Source organism: Octopus sinensis, linkage group LG2 (genome assembly GCF_006345805.1).
Source record: "Octopus sinensis linkage group LG2, ASM634580v1, whole genome shotgun sequence".
Taxonomy (NCBI): domain Eukaryota; kingdom Metazoa; phylum Mollusca; class Cephalopoda; order Octopoda; family Octopodidae; genus Octopus; species Octopus sinensis.
This window is the reverse complement of record NC_042998.1, coordinates 113,443,900-113,463,126: the sequence shown is the minus strand read 5'-3', so window position 1 is coordinate 113,463,126 and position 19,227 is coordinate 113,443,900. Positions and strand designations below refer to the sequence as shown.

The window sequence follows — 19,227 nt, the reverse complement described above, 5'->3', positions numbered from 1 at the left end:
ATTTTAAGAAAAAAAATTTCCCCCCTCCCTCAATTCTCTAGTATAACGGACATAGAATTTATTTCCCGACAGCCTCTTGCATGACATAATGAGGTCAAAGGTTACAGAGACAATTCCTCTGTCGTCCCCTCCCCTTTTAAAAAGTCAGAAATATGAAATGCTACTATGAAAACTCAGAAAGATAAAATGATTATTAGAAGGTAGCAATGCCTGGTGAGTGATTATATATTTATATGCATATATATATATAGTATATTTATTTGATTGTTTAATTCTTGTAATCATAATCAATATTATCATTGATATGATAAATATATATATAAATTGTTAATTTACTCTGCCAATTCCAGTGTCGGATTCAAAGATTCTTGCAACGTGTTTCTTTCAGATAAACACTCCCATCACATTTATGTTGTTTTAATATTTCACACACCACTCAACTATATTTTCCAATACGTTTACCCCCCGTTACCTTAGAGATACGAGCGCATTTTTTTTTAAATCTTTCTAATAATTATTTTATTTCGATTCCTACATAAAATATCTTTCTAAGTTAAAATATTTTTGTTTTAAACCAAAGATCCATTTTAATACTGTTCTATCATTACTTTTCGTCTGCTTTTTTTTTATTTTGTCAGCGATCTTTCTAGAAGATCTGACTTTTGAAGCAATTACAGAAAATACTTCGCTAAAATATATTACAGTCAGTTGCTGTTGCTCCAAAGTAACTTTTAAGTAATAATAATTTCTTGCATAGGCACAAGTCCTGACATTTGAGCGGAAGGTACATTTGATCGAATTGTTTCTATCACTTTACTGATGTTGGGCTTACATCAGGTATTCCTAGAAAACTTTTCTTCTTTTTTTTTCCAGTAATATTACGACGGAGTTTCGGATTAGAAATCTCGAGGAGAATACGCGATTCCTAATCCGAAATTCTGCTAATATTTCATTGATATAGGTAGTAAGATTGTTTATGTTATTTATCACCATGGTCGAGGTGACTTTTTGATCAAAGGCATTCCAGCTATGACCATCCCGTTTTTTTAAGCATGTATCAATGAGTTCATATCTCAATGCTTTTTCCTTTTTGATAACCACGTGAGTTGGCTATTTGGCTGCTGTTTCTAATTTGTTATTTAGTGATGACGCAACATTTCTTTTCCTTGCTTTCATTCAAATTGTCACAGACTGCTATTAGCACTTCTTGAAAACTGAACTTTTAATCTAATGTTTATCCCGTCATTCTCTCGATTATTGCGTCTCTTGGACAACTTATTATCCAATATATTCTTCCCTTTTCAATGCGGTTGGTGTGATTTGAGGGAGATCTAGTTACTATTTCTACCACGTCGTGCTTACTACACAGAGGCAAGCTTCCCTGTGGTACTACTTATAATTGAAAATTGAATCAGCTTATAAAATACCACCTAATCCTGCAAATACACTAGTCTAATAATAAATATATAATCACAACACTGTCAAATTTAATAGTCAGATTCTTGAAAGAAATGTATGAAATAGCGTATACGCGCACACACGTGCGAGTGTGTGTACCTTTAGTCCATTGATAAACAACTCGTAACCAGCCCAGTTTTTCACTTCTAGTTTGTAAGTTATTTATGTCGTTTAATATACATCACTATTATCCCTGAAGGAGTGATGAACGCCATAGCTTATATTGCCCATTCTAATAGATTTTTTTTTGGTATTCTTTTGGTCTTCATTTTTCTAACGGAAAACAAAAACTGCCAAGCCACTTTCATCTTGACGGTGTAAATGTCGTTTAGCCAGCCCCAAGTCAACTGTGATCGAGCAGACCCATGATCAAAGGTATTATTTCTAAAATGATGATATAGTCTTTTTAGAGCGAATCTACGTTAGAGTGAACCTCCTGTCAGTTCTATTCAAGATTTAAGATCAATGACGTTGCAGTTCCAGCTATTCTGTTTTTATACACATCCAAAATTATATTGTACAACGTGTCCGAATTTTGGTTTTAATATGAATATTTGGCTGTTATTTCTAACAGGATGAGCCTCCACAAAGAGGCTTCTGTGTTCCCTAGTTTAAGATTGTAGGATGTGAGTTGTGGGTGATTTGACAGCTATTTCTAGCAAGCTGAACGACCACTTAGGGGTTCTCTCGTTAATGTGTGTGTATGTATGTATATATATATACAGTAAAGAATACGTACACTCGGTGTTTAGGGTTAGGATGTTTGTTACGCCGAAAACAGGTGGTGAACGTATTCTTTACCTATGCAATACGATCAACTAAAATTATCCAAGTAATTAGTAAAACAAAAATTCCATCAAGAAATGTTTAAAATGTTGATTAAAAAGCACTCAGCAAGATCAATTTATAGTAATTTCTGAAGAAAGTAGATTGGAGTGGATCTGGTCTTAAAAGTAACCGATGAACCACTGGATGTGTTTCGGTCTTATCAGGCCTCCTCGGTGAAACCTACTCACTTGGTAAGTTAATGTGGAATATCAGGATTGTAATGCCAAAACACGTTCGTTGAGCCACTATTTGGCTTTAAAGACCGGGGCCATTTCAAGCTGTATTGTCTAAAACAACGGTTCTCAAACTGATAAATACCACCCCCGCTCTAAAAATATTAGTGAAATTTTGGATCTGTTAAGTTTGACTCTCAGATTTTTTTTGAATTTTTTTTTTTTAAATCCTTCTCTCTCTTAGTTTATGAGAAGACAAAATAAAATTTGCATCCGCATACTTTTCTTCGCCATAGTACTTGCCTTTAAAGCGTCTGAAATTAACTAAACAGTTTGTCCACTCCGTTTAATCCTCTCAGCTAGCACTACCACCACAATTCAGAAGCACTGGGCCGAAAATTTTGATCAGCTGATCTTATTGGATTTATTTCCCATATTTGTTTTTTAGATCTTTAAACAGCTTTCCATTGATGGAGTTTTAAATTACTAATTGCTTAGATAATCTCAGTTGATCGAAAGTTTTCAACTCACTGGCATGTGATATCCTTTCTTAGTATTTAGTACACATCTGACTATAAGGTTTACTCTGTGAGACAGACATTTGTAGGAGTTTATTTGTTTACACTAGTTGCTCATTTGTTTTAGTTTATATTGTAAACTTGCGAGACTGAAAAAGAAATAAATCCATCTTTTCGTTAAATCTATTGAACTTTAAAAAGAAAAAAAAGTACCAACTGATTCTTAAGTTGCTGTCTCGATTCGCTGTATCTTTTCATTATACCACTGTTGGTAAATAAGTACCAGTTATATACTGTAGGTTTATAGAACTTACTCGACTCAAATAGTAATAGAATGCAAGCCGTACATGCTAGAAACAGCAGTCACTCAAATCACATCCTACCGTCTTTAAAAAAAAAATAATAATAATGGAAGGATATATTGAACAGCATTGTTTACGATATAAAAAGATAGAACTGGTGATGAGAACGCTTTCGTTTAACTATATATGTATAGGCCACTTTATGTACATCCCCCATATTGGTGATGAGGTGGGGTGGGGTTCATCTCCACTTAAACGTCCCTAAAGCGAAAGATCTCCATGTGTGTAAATTCCTTTTTGAAATAAAACTTTTATTTCTAAAGTAATAGTTTCTTATCAAACGAAATATAGTTACTGCGGGTTAAAGTTACCCATAAAAAAACAAACTGTAGAAGTTGGATGGAAATGATAGTCCATATTTAATCTCAACAGTTAAAGATAATCATTTATCAGTTGTACTAATACGACAATCACTCTTCCTACATGTCACATGTGTTGTTATCGTCAATTAGTCCTCTATTGCTGTACTTGTTTGTATAGGAACGCTTATATAAAAAAAAAACTCGCTTCTATTCAGTCGCAATTAGTAACTCAGTTTAATTTAGTTATCATTGGAAGTGTCAAAGTACTTGTTTAGATATAACTTGAATTCACACTTCACTTTTACGATTTGTAAAAAAAATAGTCCGAACTATTTAAGAGATTAATATTGTGGAATAATTTATTTTGTGCTATACACGGGAAAATGGTGAGTAATAACTTCGATCGATCCTGTATGATTCATATTGGATATCACTTATACTTTCAAGATGAATGTTTTGTTTTCAACGTATTGTTAGCGAATATTGGTTTCAGTACTAGAAAGTCTCTTATCCCAATCAGTATATAGATACCTTATGCTTTTATTTTCCCTATCTAACTTTTGAGAGAGACAAAAAAAACATTAACGTGCTCGAGCCAAGTGAACTTCTATGCCAGTGATCAGCAATTTCTTTTTGTAATTCCCCGCTTTTTTTTTTTTTTTTATCACATCAACCCATAGCTCACATGTATATCTTGCATTTAAAAATATCCCGCGCATCTACCTCCTGCCCTACTTCCACTTTTATTTTCTGGTCATGCCTCTGTAAGCAAAAATTACAAAAGTCATGCAAAAAAGAAATGAAAGCCACGAACTGTTCAGTCCAGAAATACACTAAGTTTGAGAAGTTTTTAAGAAAAGTTCTGTTGCTAACCCCACTCTACGCAGCCATCTGGCATTCAAATATAACATCCAAATCACACTCGACCGCCTTGCATAAAGGGCAAGTTATATAATGTTTTACTAACTTCAAAAAACGAGATAGTCGTGATTGAAATGCTCTTAATCAGGTCTACTCTGTCGTGGTTGACCTGTTGCTAAACAACCACCTTAGTTTTGCAAATATAGTTATGTTGTCATTTCCCTCGCCAATTCCTGCATTAAATATGTTAAATACTGACTTAGCTACTATTTTATTTCTCTTTCGTTTTGGAGTTTAACTGAATGACCAGTATTTCTGACATTCATAACAATAATTTGTTTACGAGAGAGAAGTAATAACGTTTTGCGTATATGTGTGTGTTATACATCTATGTCTGTGAATGTATTTGTGTGTGCATACTGTTAGATCTAATTACCATTTATCTAAATCTTGATAATATACCCATCTTTATATGCATTTTAAAACTAATCTTATTTATGAGAGGAGCACTTGGTATTCATCGCCCGCATAAGTGTTTGCTTTCTCAATGGTGATGCTTTGTCCAATATGTGTGTGTATATATATATATATATATATATATCAATGGTGATGCTTTGTCCTATATGTGTGTATATATATGTATGTGTTTATGTGTGTTGCTCGTACGCATATGTATATATATATATATATATATATATATCAATGGTGATGCTTTGTCCTATATGTGTATATATATATATATATATATATATATATATATATATATATATATATATATATATATATATATCAATGGTGATGCTTTGTCCTATATGTATATATAATTTGCTGAGAGGCTTTAACTTCCTCATGAAAAATAGTTATTTATCCTCTCCTTACCCCGACATGCACTCTATTTAAACTAATAACTATAAGCTCGTACTATATACTGTGAAATTGTAGAATCTGGAAGAACTACTGACGTTCTGCGTTTGCAAATAGGAATATAAATAAACTCAAAAGTGGAACTGAATTTTATGCTGCAAGATTCTAGTTGAATCATTTGTAATAATATGAGTGTTAAATGTTGGTCAATTTAGAAATACCAGTTATGAATTTCTCCACTTTTTACTTCAGATACAAAGAAGTTTAACAGAAGTATTGTTGTTGTTGTTACTGTTGAGTAACGTCTATCAATCTTGCTTGAACTGATCAAACAGTAAAGAGGCAGCTGATCAACTGTTAGGAAATAGTCGATCGGTTGGTGTAGCAGCCTAGATTCAGTATGCATTTTTCAGTTGTCTGGAATCACGTGGCATTCACTCACCCTACAGCATTTAGCTGTTGCTTAGCCCTAAGGCATATATATTGAAACGATCCAGACAAGATCATCCCCCGCTTGTGTTTCAAATAATTAATTCGGGACTACAATATTCAATGTGTGGCTTGAGAGAAAACCGGCTGCTCTTTCAAGCAGATCAAGCGACTGTGTAGTCTTTTTCCTTGATTTCATGCAATGTTTAATCAAGAGTCAATCCTGATGGAGTGGACAGAACTATGATTAAAGGCCATTCCAGTCCTGACTATACAGTCATTTCTTCTAAAATACTGTACTCTGGACATGATTATCTTGTGTGCCCTTTAATAAGACGGTAGGGCGTGGTTTGTGAGGAATTTTTATTTAGTTTGGTGCTGAAACTATCCCCACATTTTTACGACGATAACTGACATAGATAACCGAGTTCTTTTCAGCGCGTAGTAGTTGTCGGATGGGGTAGCACACACACACACACCGCGGAGTTTGGATTTAGTGTTGTGTTTACGATAATTGAGTGCTTAACGCATCTATTTCTTCAGTGTTATGAAGATTTTAACGTATTAGATTCCATCTTATTATTGTTGGCTAGTTATTAGAGTTTTGGTCGCATTAGCATTTACGATAATTAAGTCCACAATGAGCTTAGAGCGGAAATTATATTAAAGCCGGTTATTTGGTGCACACCACATTCTGAGTTTTCTCGTAACTTTCTGAAGAATACATTTTTTTCTTATGAAATTTTGCTGACGTACATCTTTTGATAGTGCAGATTAAATTTATTAAAAAGATTTGGAGTAGGTAATCATCCGAAACTCACCCTAGAGTTATATGGAAACAAAATCGGGAAGTGGTCCGAAACTTTTTTTATTTTTATTCTATCAACGTAATTGTATCGAAAACGTTTCTACAAAATCTCATTTGAAATATGCATTTTTCTGAAAGCCGTGAGGAAATAGTCGGGGTGGGGTGAGGAATAGGACACCAAACTGCAATTATGTCGGTATAAATTTGTCTACATCATATAGTAGTGACAGGGAGTTTTAAAATAATGTAGATGTTATGTTCTCATTTATTAACTAATGCTCTTGCTTAATCATAGCTAAACTTTGATCAAACACTTAGGGATTAAGTCATGACCATACTGCCTTTATTAGAAGTGGGGTATCTTTTGTGTCAGTGATGAAGGCACGACCATCATGAAAAACGTGATCACTTATTAGAAATCTAGTCAAATTTCCTTCAAATCACACCTAACAGTCTTTAAAAACGGAAGATCCATGGTACATTTAGAACTACAGTCTGCTATATCTGAATTAAGATGGATGATCACAGCTGGAATGTTTTCTGTCATAGGTTTCCTCAATCCTTGGCAGACTTGGAACTTAACAATAACAGATTTAAAATGCTATCTTTCCCTTTAAGATACTAGAGTATGGAACAAAGGTGGTTTGCTACTATTTCTAGCAGGTCTAGCAAACCTCTAGAAGCTTCTTTGGTTCAGGATGTGTGATATGTATTCTTTTATTTTATTCTTTCACTTTATTCAGTCATTGGACTACGACTCTGCTGGGGGCACCACCTTGAAGGGTTTGTTTTGCTTTGTCCAGTCAACTCCAATCTTATCTTATCAAACTGCTAAGTTTCAGGGGTGTAAACAAACACTGATTGTGAATCAGTGACAAATATGTCCTATAGAAATATCTAACTGTAACTCTTTAATAATAGTTTTGTCTCTTAAGTAACCTGACAGGTTGAAGCAATGTGACCAATCATAATAATTGAGCTCATTCAATGTAGCTACTTTCCCTTTGTTGGTACTCTACCTAGCTTCTATAATCATCTGTTTCAAAGTTCTCTAGTTACTATGGAATTTATCTTCACTCCCTATATGTCTAGAATAAAATTGTGAAGATAAATATGACAGTATTAAGAGTGAGTATTTCTCCTATTTAAATTTAAATATTTTGGCTTTTGATACCTCAAAAGTACAAAAACATAACCAAGGTATGTCCCTATTATTATTTCTAATATATATATGCTATTGTTTAGCCCCAATGATCAAAGCAGTCCAGCTGTGATCACCCTGACTTATTTGTAGTATGTCAAGGATGATATTATCCAATGTGTCCTATAGATTTCTAACTTTGACAGAAGTCCACACTTATTTTGAGGAGAGGTATAGTGATTGAATCACCAGTGCTTTACTGGGAAATATTTCGTTGACTTTGGAGAGATGCAATGCAAAATTGACTTTAGATCTGGTTTCAGATTTTGGCACAAGGTCAGCAATTTCAGGAGAAGGGGTAAATTGGTTACATTGACACCAGTATTCAACTGGTACTTATTTTATTGACTCTGAAAGGCCAAGTCAAATTCAACAGCATTTCAATGAAGGATGTAAAGATGGTTGAAATGCAGCTAAGCACTTTGCCCCACGTGCTGACAATTCTGTCAGCGCTCAGCCTTAGAACATCACTAAATATTCTTTTCTACTCTAGGCACAAGGCCCGAAATTTTGGGGGAGGAGGACCAGTCAATTAGATCGACCCCAGTACGCAACTGAGTCTTAATTTATCGATCCTCAAAGGATGAAAGGCAAAGTTGACCTCGGGGGAATTTGAACTCTGAACGTAAAGACAGACGAAATACCGCTAAGCATTTCGCCCAGCATGCTAGTGTTTCTGCCTGCTCGCCACCTTAACATCACTAAATATTACAAGGTGTTTTGTATGACTCCACTCTTTCCACTATTATGACTACCCTGCTATTTGTAATATGACTCAGAATTAAGTAAAATTTGTTTTAAATTGAATTTGTGAATTTGGACTCTTAAAGAATTTTAGGTGACCCATAATATAATTTTATAGATGTAATGGGAGGGAGTTGAAAATTATGGTACAGTACTGAGAGATTACTAAGCCATCATATTGACTCAAATACTAATGGTTAGATCAAATCAGTAAGGTATTAGACAATTAGTTGAAGGGTTACTTAACAATTATGTCACAGACACTGTCATTTCAGTAACCAAGACAGACTTGTAATGGCTGGGTGTGTCTAGCTGTAGGTATCCACCATAGGATGATATGGTTCACCATTATAAACAATGTCAATATTATGAAATAGTTCATTAGTGTACAGTGCTGAGCTATTTTTCCGATATTTTTTCCTGCTGGAAGTTCAATTCTGCCAATAGGAAAAGATGATACCTGCAGTAGGTTTGCAACCTATCTAGACGATTTAATTCTCCACTTAACACCATGGAAATCAGAAATAAACACTGCTCTGTGGACCTTCATGATTTTGATGAATATCATCTCCACCTATCTGTCTCTAATCTTCTGATCACTCTCGCCTTCATCACTCCAGCCCTTCACTAAAAATTTCCTCTCAAATCAATTATGTTAATCCTCCGGAATTCTCTTCCTGCAGAAGTAAACTTACAGTTGTTCAAACTGAGCATCAACCATGTCTGTATCACGTATCTGATATGCCTTACACAGGTCATAGGCATTGAACCTGGATGGAGAAAAAGTTGAAGCCCACCCCACCAAAAAAGCATCAATGATAGCTCCTTACTATTTGTCCTATAACTATTTCTGAAATTTTGTTTTATGATGTGAGTCCTAATTCAAAATTAACACTTTGAACCCTTATGTACACTTAAGTACATGCAATTTCATTTGTCTATAGACAAATGAAATTGGAAAACACAAAAATGCAGCCACAAGGTTGTGTGTTTACAACTGAAAATAATGTTTCTACCAATTAACAAACTGTAAAGACAAAACCATGTAGCCACCCACTTTTGCATCTCCCAAAGGTATAGTCAAACGAAATCATGCCTGCTAAAGTGTACTCACAGGTTCAAAAGGTTAAGAAGTTGGACAGGCTAGAAAATATAACTGTAAAAATAGTTAATCAACAATAAGATAATGCTCAACACTACAAAACTCTTCCTACCATGCTATCATGGACAGAAATATCTCCACTGAAATTAATGTTGATGTCTGACAGACCTATAACCAAAGATGTTCCACTTATAACCTTCCCATTTTTATCTCAGGCATTACTAATCAAAGATGACATTGTCTAATGTGTTCTTCAGCAGTGGAAGTGTTGGTAAAGTTTCAGAACTATTACCTTTGTTGGCAATGAAGAATTTCTCACTCTGAGTGAAAGGCAGATCATACAACATTTGTGAAAAACACAATGCCACAAGGTAGTGGAACATGGACATTGAATGAAAGGGCTGAAAAGAAATATGGTGAGCTTGCTCAATTGGTTGTGTAATGCCAGCATGTATAAATGACAGAGCACAGCTGAGCTAAGAAAATGAACAAGTACTAAGCTGTAATGTGCAAGAGGGAAGACTGCACTTGTATGGATGGACATGAAGGCTGATAGTTGGGTGAAGAAAGTCAAACTACCAAAATTAGGAGTCTGATGAAAGGATGTTGGAAGTGATCTCAGAATGCTGAACCTTATAAAGAGGATAAGAGATTGCAACATATGGCAAGACTATACTGTAGTGTGGATACATCCAAACCATACTGGATGGAAAATAAAAACAGGTATAATGTGATGATGGCTATTTTTATTAAGCTGTGAGCTAGCAGAATCATTAGCACACCAGGCATTTCATCTGTCCTTATGTTCTGGGTTCAAATTCCACTGAGGTCAACTAGCCTTTCATCCTGTCAGAGTCAATGAAATAAGTACCTGTTATGCACTGGGGGTCAATATAATAGACTAGGCCCCTCCTCCAAATATTAGGCCTTGTGCCTATAATAGAAAGGATTATTATTTACATTCTGATTTCAAATCCTGCAGAGGTCATCTTTGTTCATCCTTCCTGGGGCAATAAAATAATGTACCAGTCAAGTACTGGAGTCATTAGTATCAATATAATCCCTTCTTCTCAAAATTGCTGACTTTGTACCTAAATCAGAAATATTTCTCAATTACCCAAGCAGTAAAGTGTCTGGAAATCTGGAGTTGTTGTTTGTGAGAAGAGAAGAAATTTGTAAGATTAAAAATAATGTTAGTTCAATTCACAGAAACTTTCTGACAAGAGAAGCAATAAGTATGCTAATAATCTTGATGATGATTTGAAAGATTTTGGCTGTTATTACTAACAGGTTGAGTGACCAGGTAAAGGCTACTCCTGCAGGCTTGCCATTGAGATTTTGCTAACAGCTGCACTATTCATAAGCATCTTTTATTCGCTTGTAGTAATTAAGTTTACATTATATTGGGATATAATGTCTTTTTGTTTTCTTTGTAAATAACTTTCATTACTGTCAATATTTAAATATACTAAACAAAACAATTTACCACTAATATACTATTTATATTATGATATTGCCAGTGTAGATCTTGGCTATCAAACTGGAGAAAGAGTTGATGCCATTGTTGTGTAGCCACTGGCCTATTCTCATCAAATAGACCTGTGACCAAAAGCATTCTAAGTGAAACCATCCTATCTTTTTAGGAACATTATCCAGTGTGTTCTCTCCTTAAGACACTAATAGGTGATTTGAGGGAAATTTAGCTTCTATTTCTAGCAGGTTCAGGAACAACATTGAGGTTACGTTAATAGTTTGTGAGGAAAAGGTTTCACTTTAAGGTATATTTTTCTACTAGTAGAAATAGAATGACCAAGAGAAGGAAGTATTATGGTTACTTATTGATAGGTCATAAGTTCAAATTCAGTGTGTGTCCTTGTTTCTTTGACTAGAACACTTCATTCTACATTGTCTCACTTGTGTTGTCTTGGGTCTGTTGTGATGAAGCTGATATGTAGCACACAGTCAACCAACTAACATAGTGTGACTCACAGACCTGATGTTCAGATATGCCAGGATGCTGCTTAGCTGAGGACTTTACTGTATATGTTACTATATGATGCTAAATTGTTTGTGATGCAGTGTAACTATCTGGGCATATTGTGGTCTTTGTCTCTCTTGCTCCCCCCCCCCCCCGTCCAGTCTATTTCTTTATGCCTTTAGATTCTGGAGGTATCTGGGTCAGAGGCAAGTGAGGTGAATACACTCAGTGTGACAGTTCTGTTCCTCTGTACTTTTGGTGGTGTGTATTCTCATTGGAAAGGTATTAAATCGCTAAAGAATGTGTCCTGCATTAGTTTACTGTCTTATCCAATGTGATATTCATTTCTCATTTACTTAAAACTGCAAAAACCAAAGACAAACACTGGCCCTTTAAAAAACCTCAAGTTATCTAAGGATTTACTATGCAATCATTTGGCCCATTAAGAAATCTCCCTAAAATCACTCTATAATATCTTTAAAAATGACAGATATATTGGATTATGTAGTCTGGGGTATGCTAGTTCTACTACCAACTAAAACAATTATATTATCAACAAACCAACAATGGAGGCCTCTGTGTAAATATTCAACCTGCTAGCAATAGTGGTCAAATCTCTGTATTCACACCAAACTTTCTCAAAAGAAAACGCATTTGCATAATTTGGTTCCAGATGTACTGTGCGTGAGAAAAGATTTGATCATGGCTGGAATACCTTTGATACCTCGTTTGCTCAAATAAATCTAACTCAAGGCTAACAACAATGACAGTACTAACAATGTAAGCCTGTATGTGGACTAACTGTTAGAAATATCCAAATCTCCCTCAAATCGAACTTAGTAACCTTTAATAAATAAAAGGCTGACCTTATAAAACAACAATACTATAAGAAAAAGAAACTGTTGGGTCCTTTTTTGACATGAACTTCAGGGAAATACTATGACAAGATAAAATACTGGAAGAATATGCAAAAGGAAACTGATTTTTAAAGAGAGAATTTGTATGTGAAAATGATTTCTTAGGGAGATACAAAGCTTCAGTTATGTGAGGGAAAATGTAGGGATTTGAATAGACTTCATATCCTTCACATTAATAATTCTGATAATTTACTCACAGAGTCAGCCTGATTCCAAAATGGTATGATATGTTGGGCTATGGCCTCTAGGAGTAAAGTTGAAAAAGTGTGACACACATTCACATTTATTATATACTAGCAGTATCGCCCGGCGTTGCTCGGGTTTGTAAGGGAAATAACTATATAAGCATTTTTAGAGAGTTACTTCCTTTATAGATGCCAATTCGGGCTTTCTTAGCCATTTCTGTTTTGGTGTCTTCAAGCCATGAAGTCGTTGTTCTAAAAGAACACTGGTCTCCTTGACAACGCATTACGACGTTGATTTCCTTAAACTCCCTTCCCCACAGCTTCACGAGGGAGAGAAGAAGGGGGAGAAGCAAACACAGGTGCAGGTGTTTGAGCGTGGACGCCAACTCCACCGCCATCGACACACGAAAAATTATGCATTAAAATGGAATAAAAAATTATGTTAAATTATTTTTTAAATCGTAGACTCATCATAGACGCGCGCTAATAGCCAGACGGGTTCGATATTAATCACGACTATAAGATACCCGAATTTGGTTAAACTGCACCACAAAATGTGGGAGGAGTTAGGAATCTAAATCGTAGGAGACAGACACTCACACAACTACAGTTTTATATATATAGATATATTAGCAGAATTGTTAGCATGCCAGATAAAATACTTAGCAGTATTTCATCTGCTGTTAGGTTTTGAGTTTGAATTCTGCTGAGGTTGACTTTGCTTTTCATCCTTTTGGGGTCGATAAAATTAGTACTAGTTACATACTGGGGTCGATGTAATTGACTTAATCCCTTTCCCCAAAATTTGAGACCTTGTGCTTTATTAAAGTTGCAAAAGTGTGACTCACTGACATTCACATTTATTATATGTTTAATTTTGGGGAAATTTTATTTCAATTAAAGTATATTTTATGTGTGTATGTATAGAGTGTTGGAAGTGGTGTACAGATATTGAATATTGAGAAAAGAGGAGCTTGCCAGAATTTTTGGGGAAAAAATTTTTTATTTAGTCATTATTATTAGTGCTTTCTTCTAACATTTATATAAATCATGTTTTTTTTTTTTTTTTAAGAGAACATTGGTTTTTTTGTTTTTTGGGGTGAGGTTTCAGGACAATGGAGATGGATAGACAGACAGATAGATAGGTAGTGTGATGGAGGGGGGATTTCTTTTCAATTTGGAATTTGTTTTACCATTGTGTAGCTACTGGCATGAGACATGAGTTCAAGGATGGGGTGTGGCCATCACTAAAAGCATTTTTTGCTTAAGGTGCCAAGAAGGAAGGTTTCTTTTAATTTCAACATTTACACAATATTTACATATTAGAAAAATAAAACCCACTGTTATACAGATGAGTATCATGTTAAATATTGGGGAAGAGACAACATGCATGTGTGTATATATATATGTGTGTGTTAAAGAAAGCAAAAAACAAAAATGATAGTGTCCAGTATGTTGGTGACAGGAATTTCTCTGTCAAAGAGACATGATTAAACAAAGTTGTACATTATCTTCCTCTTTCTCTCTCTCTCTCTTATTACTCCCACTGTCACCATCAACACTACTACTCTTAATAAAACATCATCAACTCTCCCTAAATTTCTTTCTCTCTCTGTCTTTGCCACTGCCCTCACTGTCTCTATGCCTACTATTACTCTCACACCAACACGAGGAATAGTAGAAGTGTTGTTGAATAGTGAGAGAGGGCGTAAAAGTGTGACACACTGACACACAAAAATTTGGTTTTGCATTTATTATATTAGAAGATGGCCTCAGATGAGTTGATGTCAGAAGATTGAAAATAGTGAGGAACTATGTTAATTATACTTTCACTTTCCTGAAAAACCAAACAATTCTAAATGAGCCACTGAAGAAGCCTCTGTGTTTGACTTGTTAGAAATAGTTGTCAAAACTCTCAACACACAGCTATTTTTAGTGGGGTGTTATTTGAGGGAGTTTTGGTTATTAATTCTAACAGATCAAGCAACAATGTAGAGGCTACACTCACTCATGCATCAAAAGCTAGGGGATCCCTTTAACAAAATTAAGTTTTTGATACATTATCCTTTACACTTCAAATCTAAGCTATGCTGTCTTTGCCCCTGAGTCAGTCCTGTTCAAAGAAACCTATTATTAAAACCATTCCAGTCTTGACCATACTCTATAATTTTTTTTATTATTTAAACTTTAAGCATTTGTATCCTTCCTCCTTTAAAATATGGTAGGATGTGTGATTTGTGGGAAATTTGGCTGCTATTTTTGCCAATCTAGTGATTTTCCCCGTTAGTTAATCAGCAGTTCTTGTTTAAACAGAAATCAGTTCTGATCCAGCAGACTTGTGTTCTAAAGTATTGCAACTGTGGCCATCCAATCAGTGTCTCTGGGATTATTATATACAGGGACAAAATAATGGAAACCTTAAAATTTCAAACAAATTTATTGTAATATGAGGTAGGACTGCCTTTGGCAGTAATTACAGTTTGAATTGTTTCCAAAAGAATTTTGTCCATTCTTCAGCTAAAACAGTCTGATGGTGGAGGATATCAACTCCTTACTTATTTTTCTAAAATGCACCAAAAATGTTCAATAATATTGAGATCTAGGGACTATGGTGGCCAGATAAGATGTTCAACTTCACTAGAATGTTCTTCATGCCGACAATTTGACCTCTTTGAAAGTTCGATAGATCTGTCATTTTAATGAATTTTAATTACCTTTTTCTGATATCTGAAAAGAAACAGTAATTTTAGCTAAACATATTAAGCAATACTAATAATAAATCAAAAAACAAAAATAAACAAGCTTTTGATGGTTTTATAGATATTTCAAAAGTATGATTCTAGGTGTTTCCATTATTTTGTCCAACCGCTGTATATATATATTATCATGAGTGTGTGTGTGTGTGTGTGTATATATATATATATATATATATATATATATATATATATATACACACACACATACATACATACATACACACAAGTGTGGCTGTGTGGTAAGAAGCTTGCTTCCCAACCACATGGTTCCAGGTTCAGTCCCACTGCATGGCACTTTAGGCAAGTGTCTTCTACTATAGCCTCAGGCTGACCAAAGCCTTATGAGTGGTTTTGGTAGAGGGGAAACTGAAAGAAGCCCATCGTTTACACATATATATATGTGTGTGTGTATTATCATTGTAATATAAGGTAGTAGGTTGTGATTTGAGGGAGGTAAAAATAGCCACAAAATCTCCATCACAACCTATGCTACATTGTTTTTTGTTTTTTAAATAATTTCCCTCTCGTGAGAAAGTAGGTGTTAATCATTATAAATAGATTAGTTCTCAAAACATTAAATTGTAAAAAACCTGCTTGATCTGGGCTAACCTGTTGCTAAGCAACAAGATCCCATGACAACTTGGAATTTGAAGCATTGGGGATAATGTGTCAAAAACCCCATTTTTGTTGATAAAGGAATCCCTTTCATAACTTGGAAACATTAGCTTTTGATGCATGAATGATTGTACCTTCAATGATACTACTATTCAGTATATAAATCAATCTCCCCTGGCAACAGTGTTGCTATGGGTGAAGACATTTATCTACTCAGTGAAGATATTTAGTTAAATGCTATAGTCAGAATAATGTCCTATTCATTGGCTGAAGGGCTTGAGATACAAAAAAATTAATAAGAATGACTTTTCTGATAAATCATATTCCACTTCAAAGATGAGACATCTACAAACATCTAATGATTTGTAAACATCTAATCATTAAAGTGGAAAATAATTATCAAAATTATTCTTCATTTTTTTTTTCAAACATACATTACTATACCAAGGATTTTCTATTTCTACTCTGTGTGTGTGTGTGTATCATCATCCCTTAACATCCATGTGTATATATATATATAGATAGATAGATATTGGAGTAACAGCATGTTTATATCTGGCCAGTAATATTATGTTGTATCTCTATCAGAGTGATGTTGTTTTCTAAATTCATTGCTAAATAGACTGAATCTACCTAGCATTGAATAGTGCCACACACACACACACACACACACACACACACACACACACACATAAAGGTGCATGGATCAGTGGTTAGGTTGTCAGACTTACAATCGTGAGGTTGTGAGTTTGATTCCTAGATCAAGCTTGTGTTGTGCTCTTTACACTACTCCAGTTCACTCAGCCTTTTGCCTTTCCTTTGGACAACATTGGTGTGGAGAGGGGAGACTGGTCTTCCACAAACAACCTTGCCTAGACTTGTGCCTCAGAGGGGAATTTTCTAGGGGCAATCCCATGGTCATTCATGACCAAAGCAGGGTCTTTACTCTCCTCTCCCCCACCACCACCACACACGCAGAGATCATTCACCATGACTACAGTGACTTACATCAAACTTACATTTCTTAGAAATAAATGCTCAATTAGATGTCACAGCTGAACTTAAAACATATGAACTTGTAAAAAGGAATTACAAACTGTTTTGACAAATCGTCTGGCATAGACACTCAAGGAAATGTTCATAATACAGTTTTTTAACCCTTTAGCATTTAAATTAGTCATATCAGGCCTTAATATGCTATCTGTTTTATGCCCAAACCAGTCTGATCCAGCCTCTCACACCTTCCCTACAATGTCATGCTAAAAATAATCACATCATCACAATTTTGAAGTTACAAGATTAATTCAAAACAATGTAAATAAACAAGCATCATATTTGACAATAATCTGAATGCTAAACGGTTAAATGATTTATAATTTTTAATGTGTTTTTAATATATTTTCAATGCTTTATAATTGACAGAATTCTTAAGTTTAAAAAAATCAGAATTGCTTAAAACTTATTTTTACTTATAATATATCGATAGTCTCTACTTAATTAGTTACTAAATATCCTATATATTTCCTTTTCCAACAGTTGCAATCATCTACTTCAATATTTTGATATCAGTTCCTTTGTCCAACACTCAAGCTATGAGCAAACCTGCTTTTCTCCATTATTTAAAACTATAAATATTGTCCCTGTGATAGGATATCATGTGGAATCCGCAAAACCAATATAGATTCCATACACACATAAATACCAACACTGCATTGTACAGTAAAACTGATCAACTGAGTGATTAAACCATTAAATCATTTAGAATTAAGTCTTGTGATTAGCACAAAACTCATGAATTTATGTGGCTATGTGAAGCAATCCGCTTCTATCAAGAAATTCCACTCAATGGAATGTCTGCTCTTTGGGTGTAACTTTCATGCCATAATGCTTCAACTATTAGTCATTTTAAACTCTGAAGTCACTCCTTAGTCAAACATCATTCATTAGCAGCAGCCATTTCTGATGGCAAGAGAAATGTTGGTATACTTTCAAACATTGTTTTGGTTTAGAAGTCAGAATTGTTTGTTACTAAACCAGATATCATTTCTATTGAAATGCACTGGCTTTGTCCCAGTTAATTTTGAAAATAACTAAGAATTTAGTCACATAACTTTGTCATTATTAATTTGGTATTTGGAACATAAATTAACAGGCGCAGGAGTAGCTTGCTTACCAACTACATGGTTCCGGGTTCAGTCCCACTGCGTGGCACCTTGGGCAAGTGTCTTCTACTATAGCCTTGGACTGACCAAAGCTTTGTGCGTGGATTTGATAGACGGAAACTGAAAGAAGCCCATCGTATATATGTATATATATATATATATAATGTGTGTGTCTGTTTACATCCTCCGTAACTTAGCAGTTCGGCAAAAGAGACCAATAGAATAAGTACTAGGCTTACAAATAATAAGTCCTGGGGTCGATTTGCTTGACTAAAGGCGTTGCTCCAGCATGGCCACAGTCACATGACTGAAACAAGTAAAAGAGTAACATGTAATTTTGATTAAAAGGTTTTAATTTGAATCACTTTAAAATGTAAATTTTATACCAGAACCAAGGCCAGTCTCAGGTAGATTGGTATCAAAAAGGTTAAAGGGGTTTTAACCCTTTAGTTACCTTTTTTTTTTTTTTTTTGTAATATACACTGCTCTTGTTCTTATTACTTTTGAAAATAATGAAGAATTTAATAAAATAACTTTGTTGTTATTAAGCTGGTGTTTTCAACTTAACCCTTTGGTATTTAAACTGGCCATATCCAGCCCAAATACTCTACTTGTTTTAAGTTAAAACTGGTCATATCTGGCCTCTCACACCTACCTACCATGTCATTCTAAAAAATAAACAATCACATCATGATATCAAAGCTACAAGAAAATGCATGATTAATTCAAAACAATGTGAATAAATAAGCATTACATTTAATAGAGTAATCTGAATGCTAAAGAATTAAATATACATAAATTTCTGATGAAAGAGTTTAATTTAGATCACTTGAAAACAAGAAACTTGTATCATGGAGCTAGGTGCAGTCTTGGGTGCATTGGAATTAAAATGGTTAATCAGTTATATGTGCTCCAGTAGTAATTAGTTTGGTGCACATTTTATCAGTCTTCTTTATCAAGTGGT

The 19,227-nt window shown here is 34.6% G+C and overlaps 1 protein-coding gene across 3 annotated transcripts in view; it reads left to right on the top strand.

Moving 5' to 3' along the window:
* The first annotated feature begins 65 nt into the window (after positions 1 to 65).
* LOC115224149 (sphingomyelin synthase-related protein 1) overlaps positions 66 to 19,227 on the top strand; it is a 54,891-nt gene continuing 35,729 nt past the window's right edge. Inside the window, exon 1 of one of the 3 annotated variants that reach the window (XM_029794944.2) lies at positions 66 to 213. In XM_029794944.2, the coding sequence (XP_029650804.1) occupies positions 207 to 213 (7 nt within the window). In that variant the 5' untranslated portion in view covers positions 66 to 206. Of the gene's footprint in view, positions 214 to 3,859; positions 4,028 to 19,227 lie in introns of those variants that run through there. The other 2 variants (XM_036498993.1, XM_036498996.1) reach the window with 2 other exon arrangements.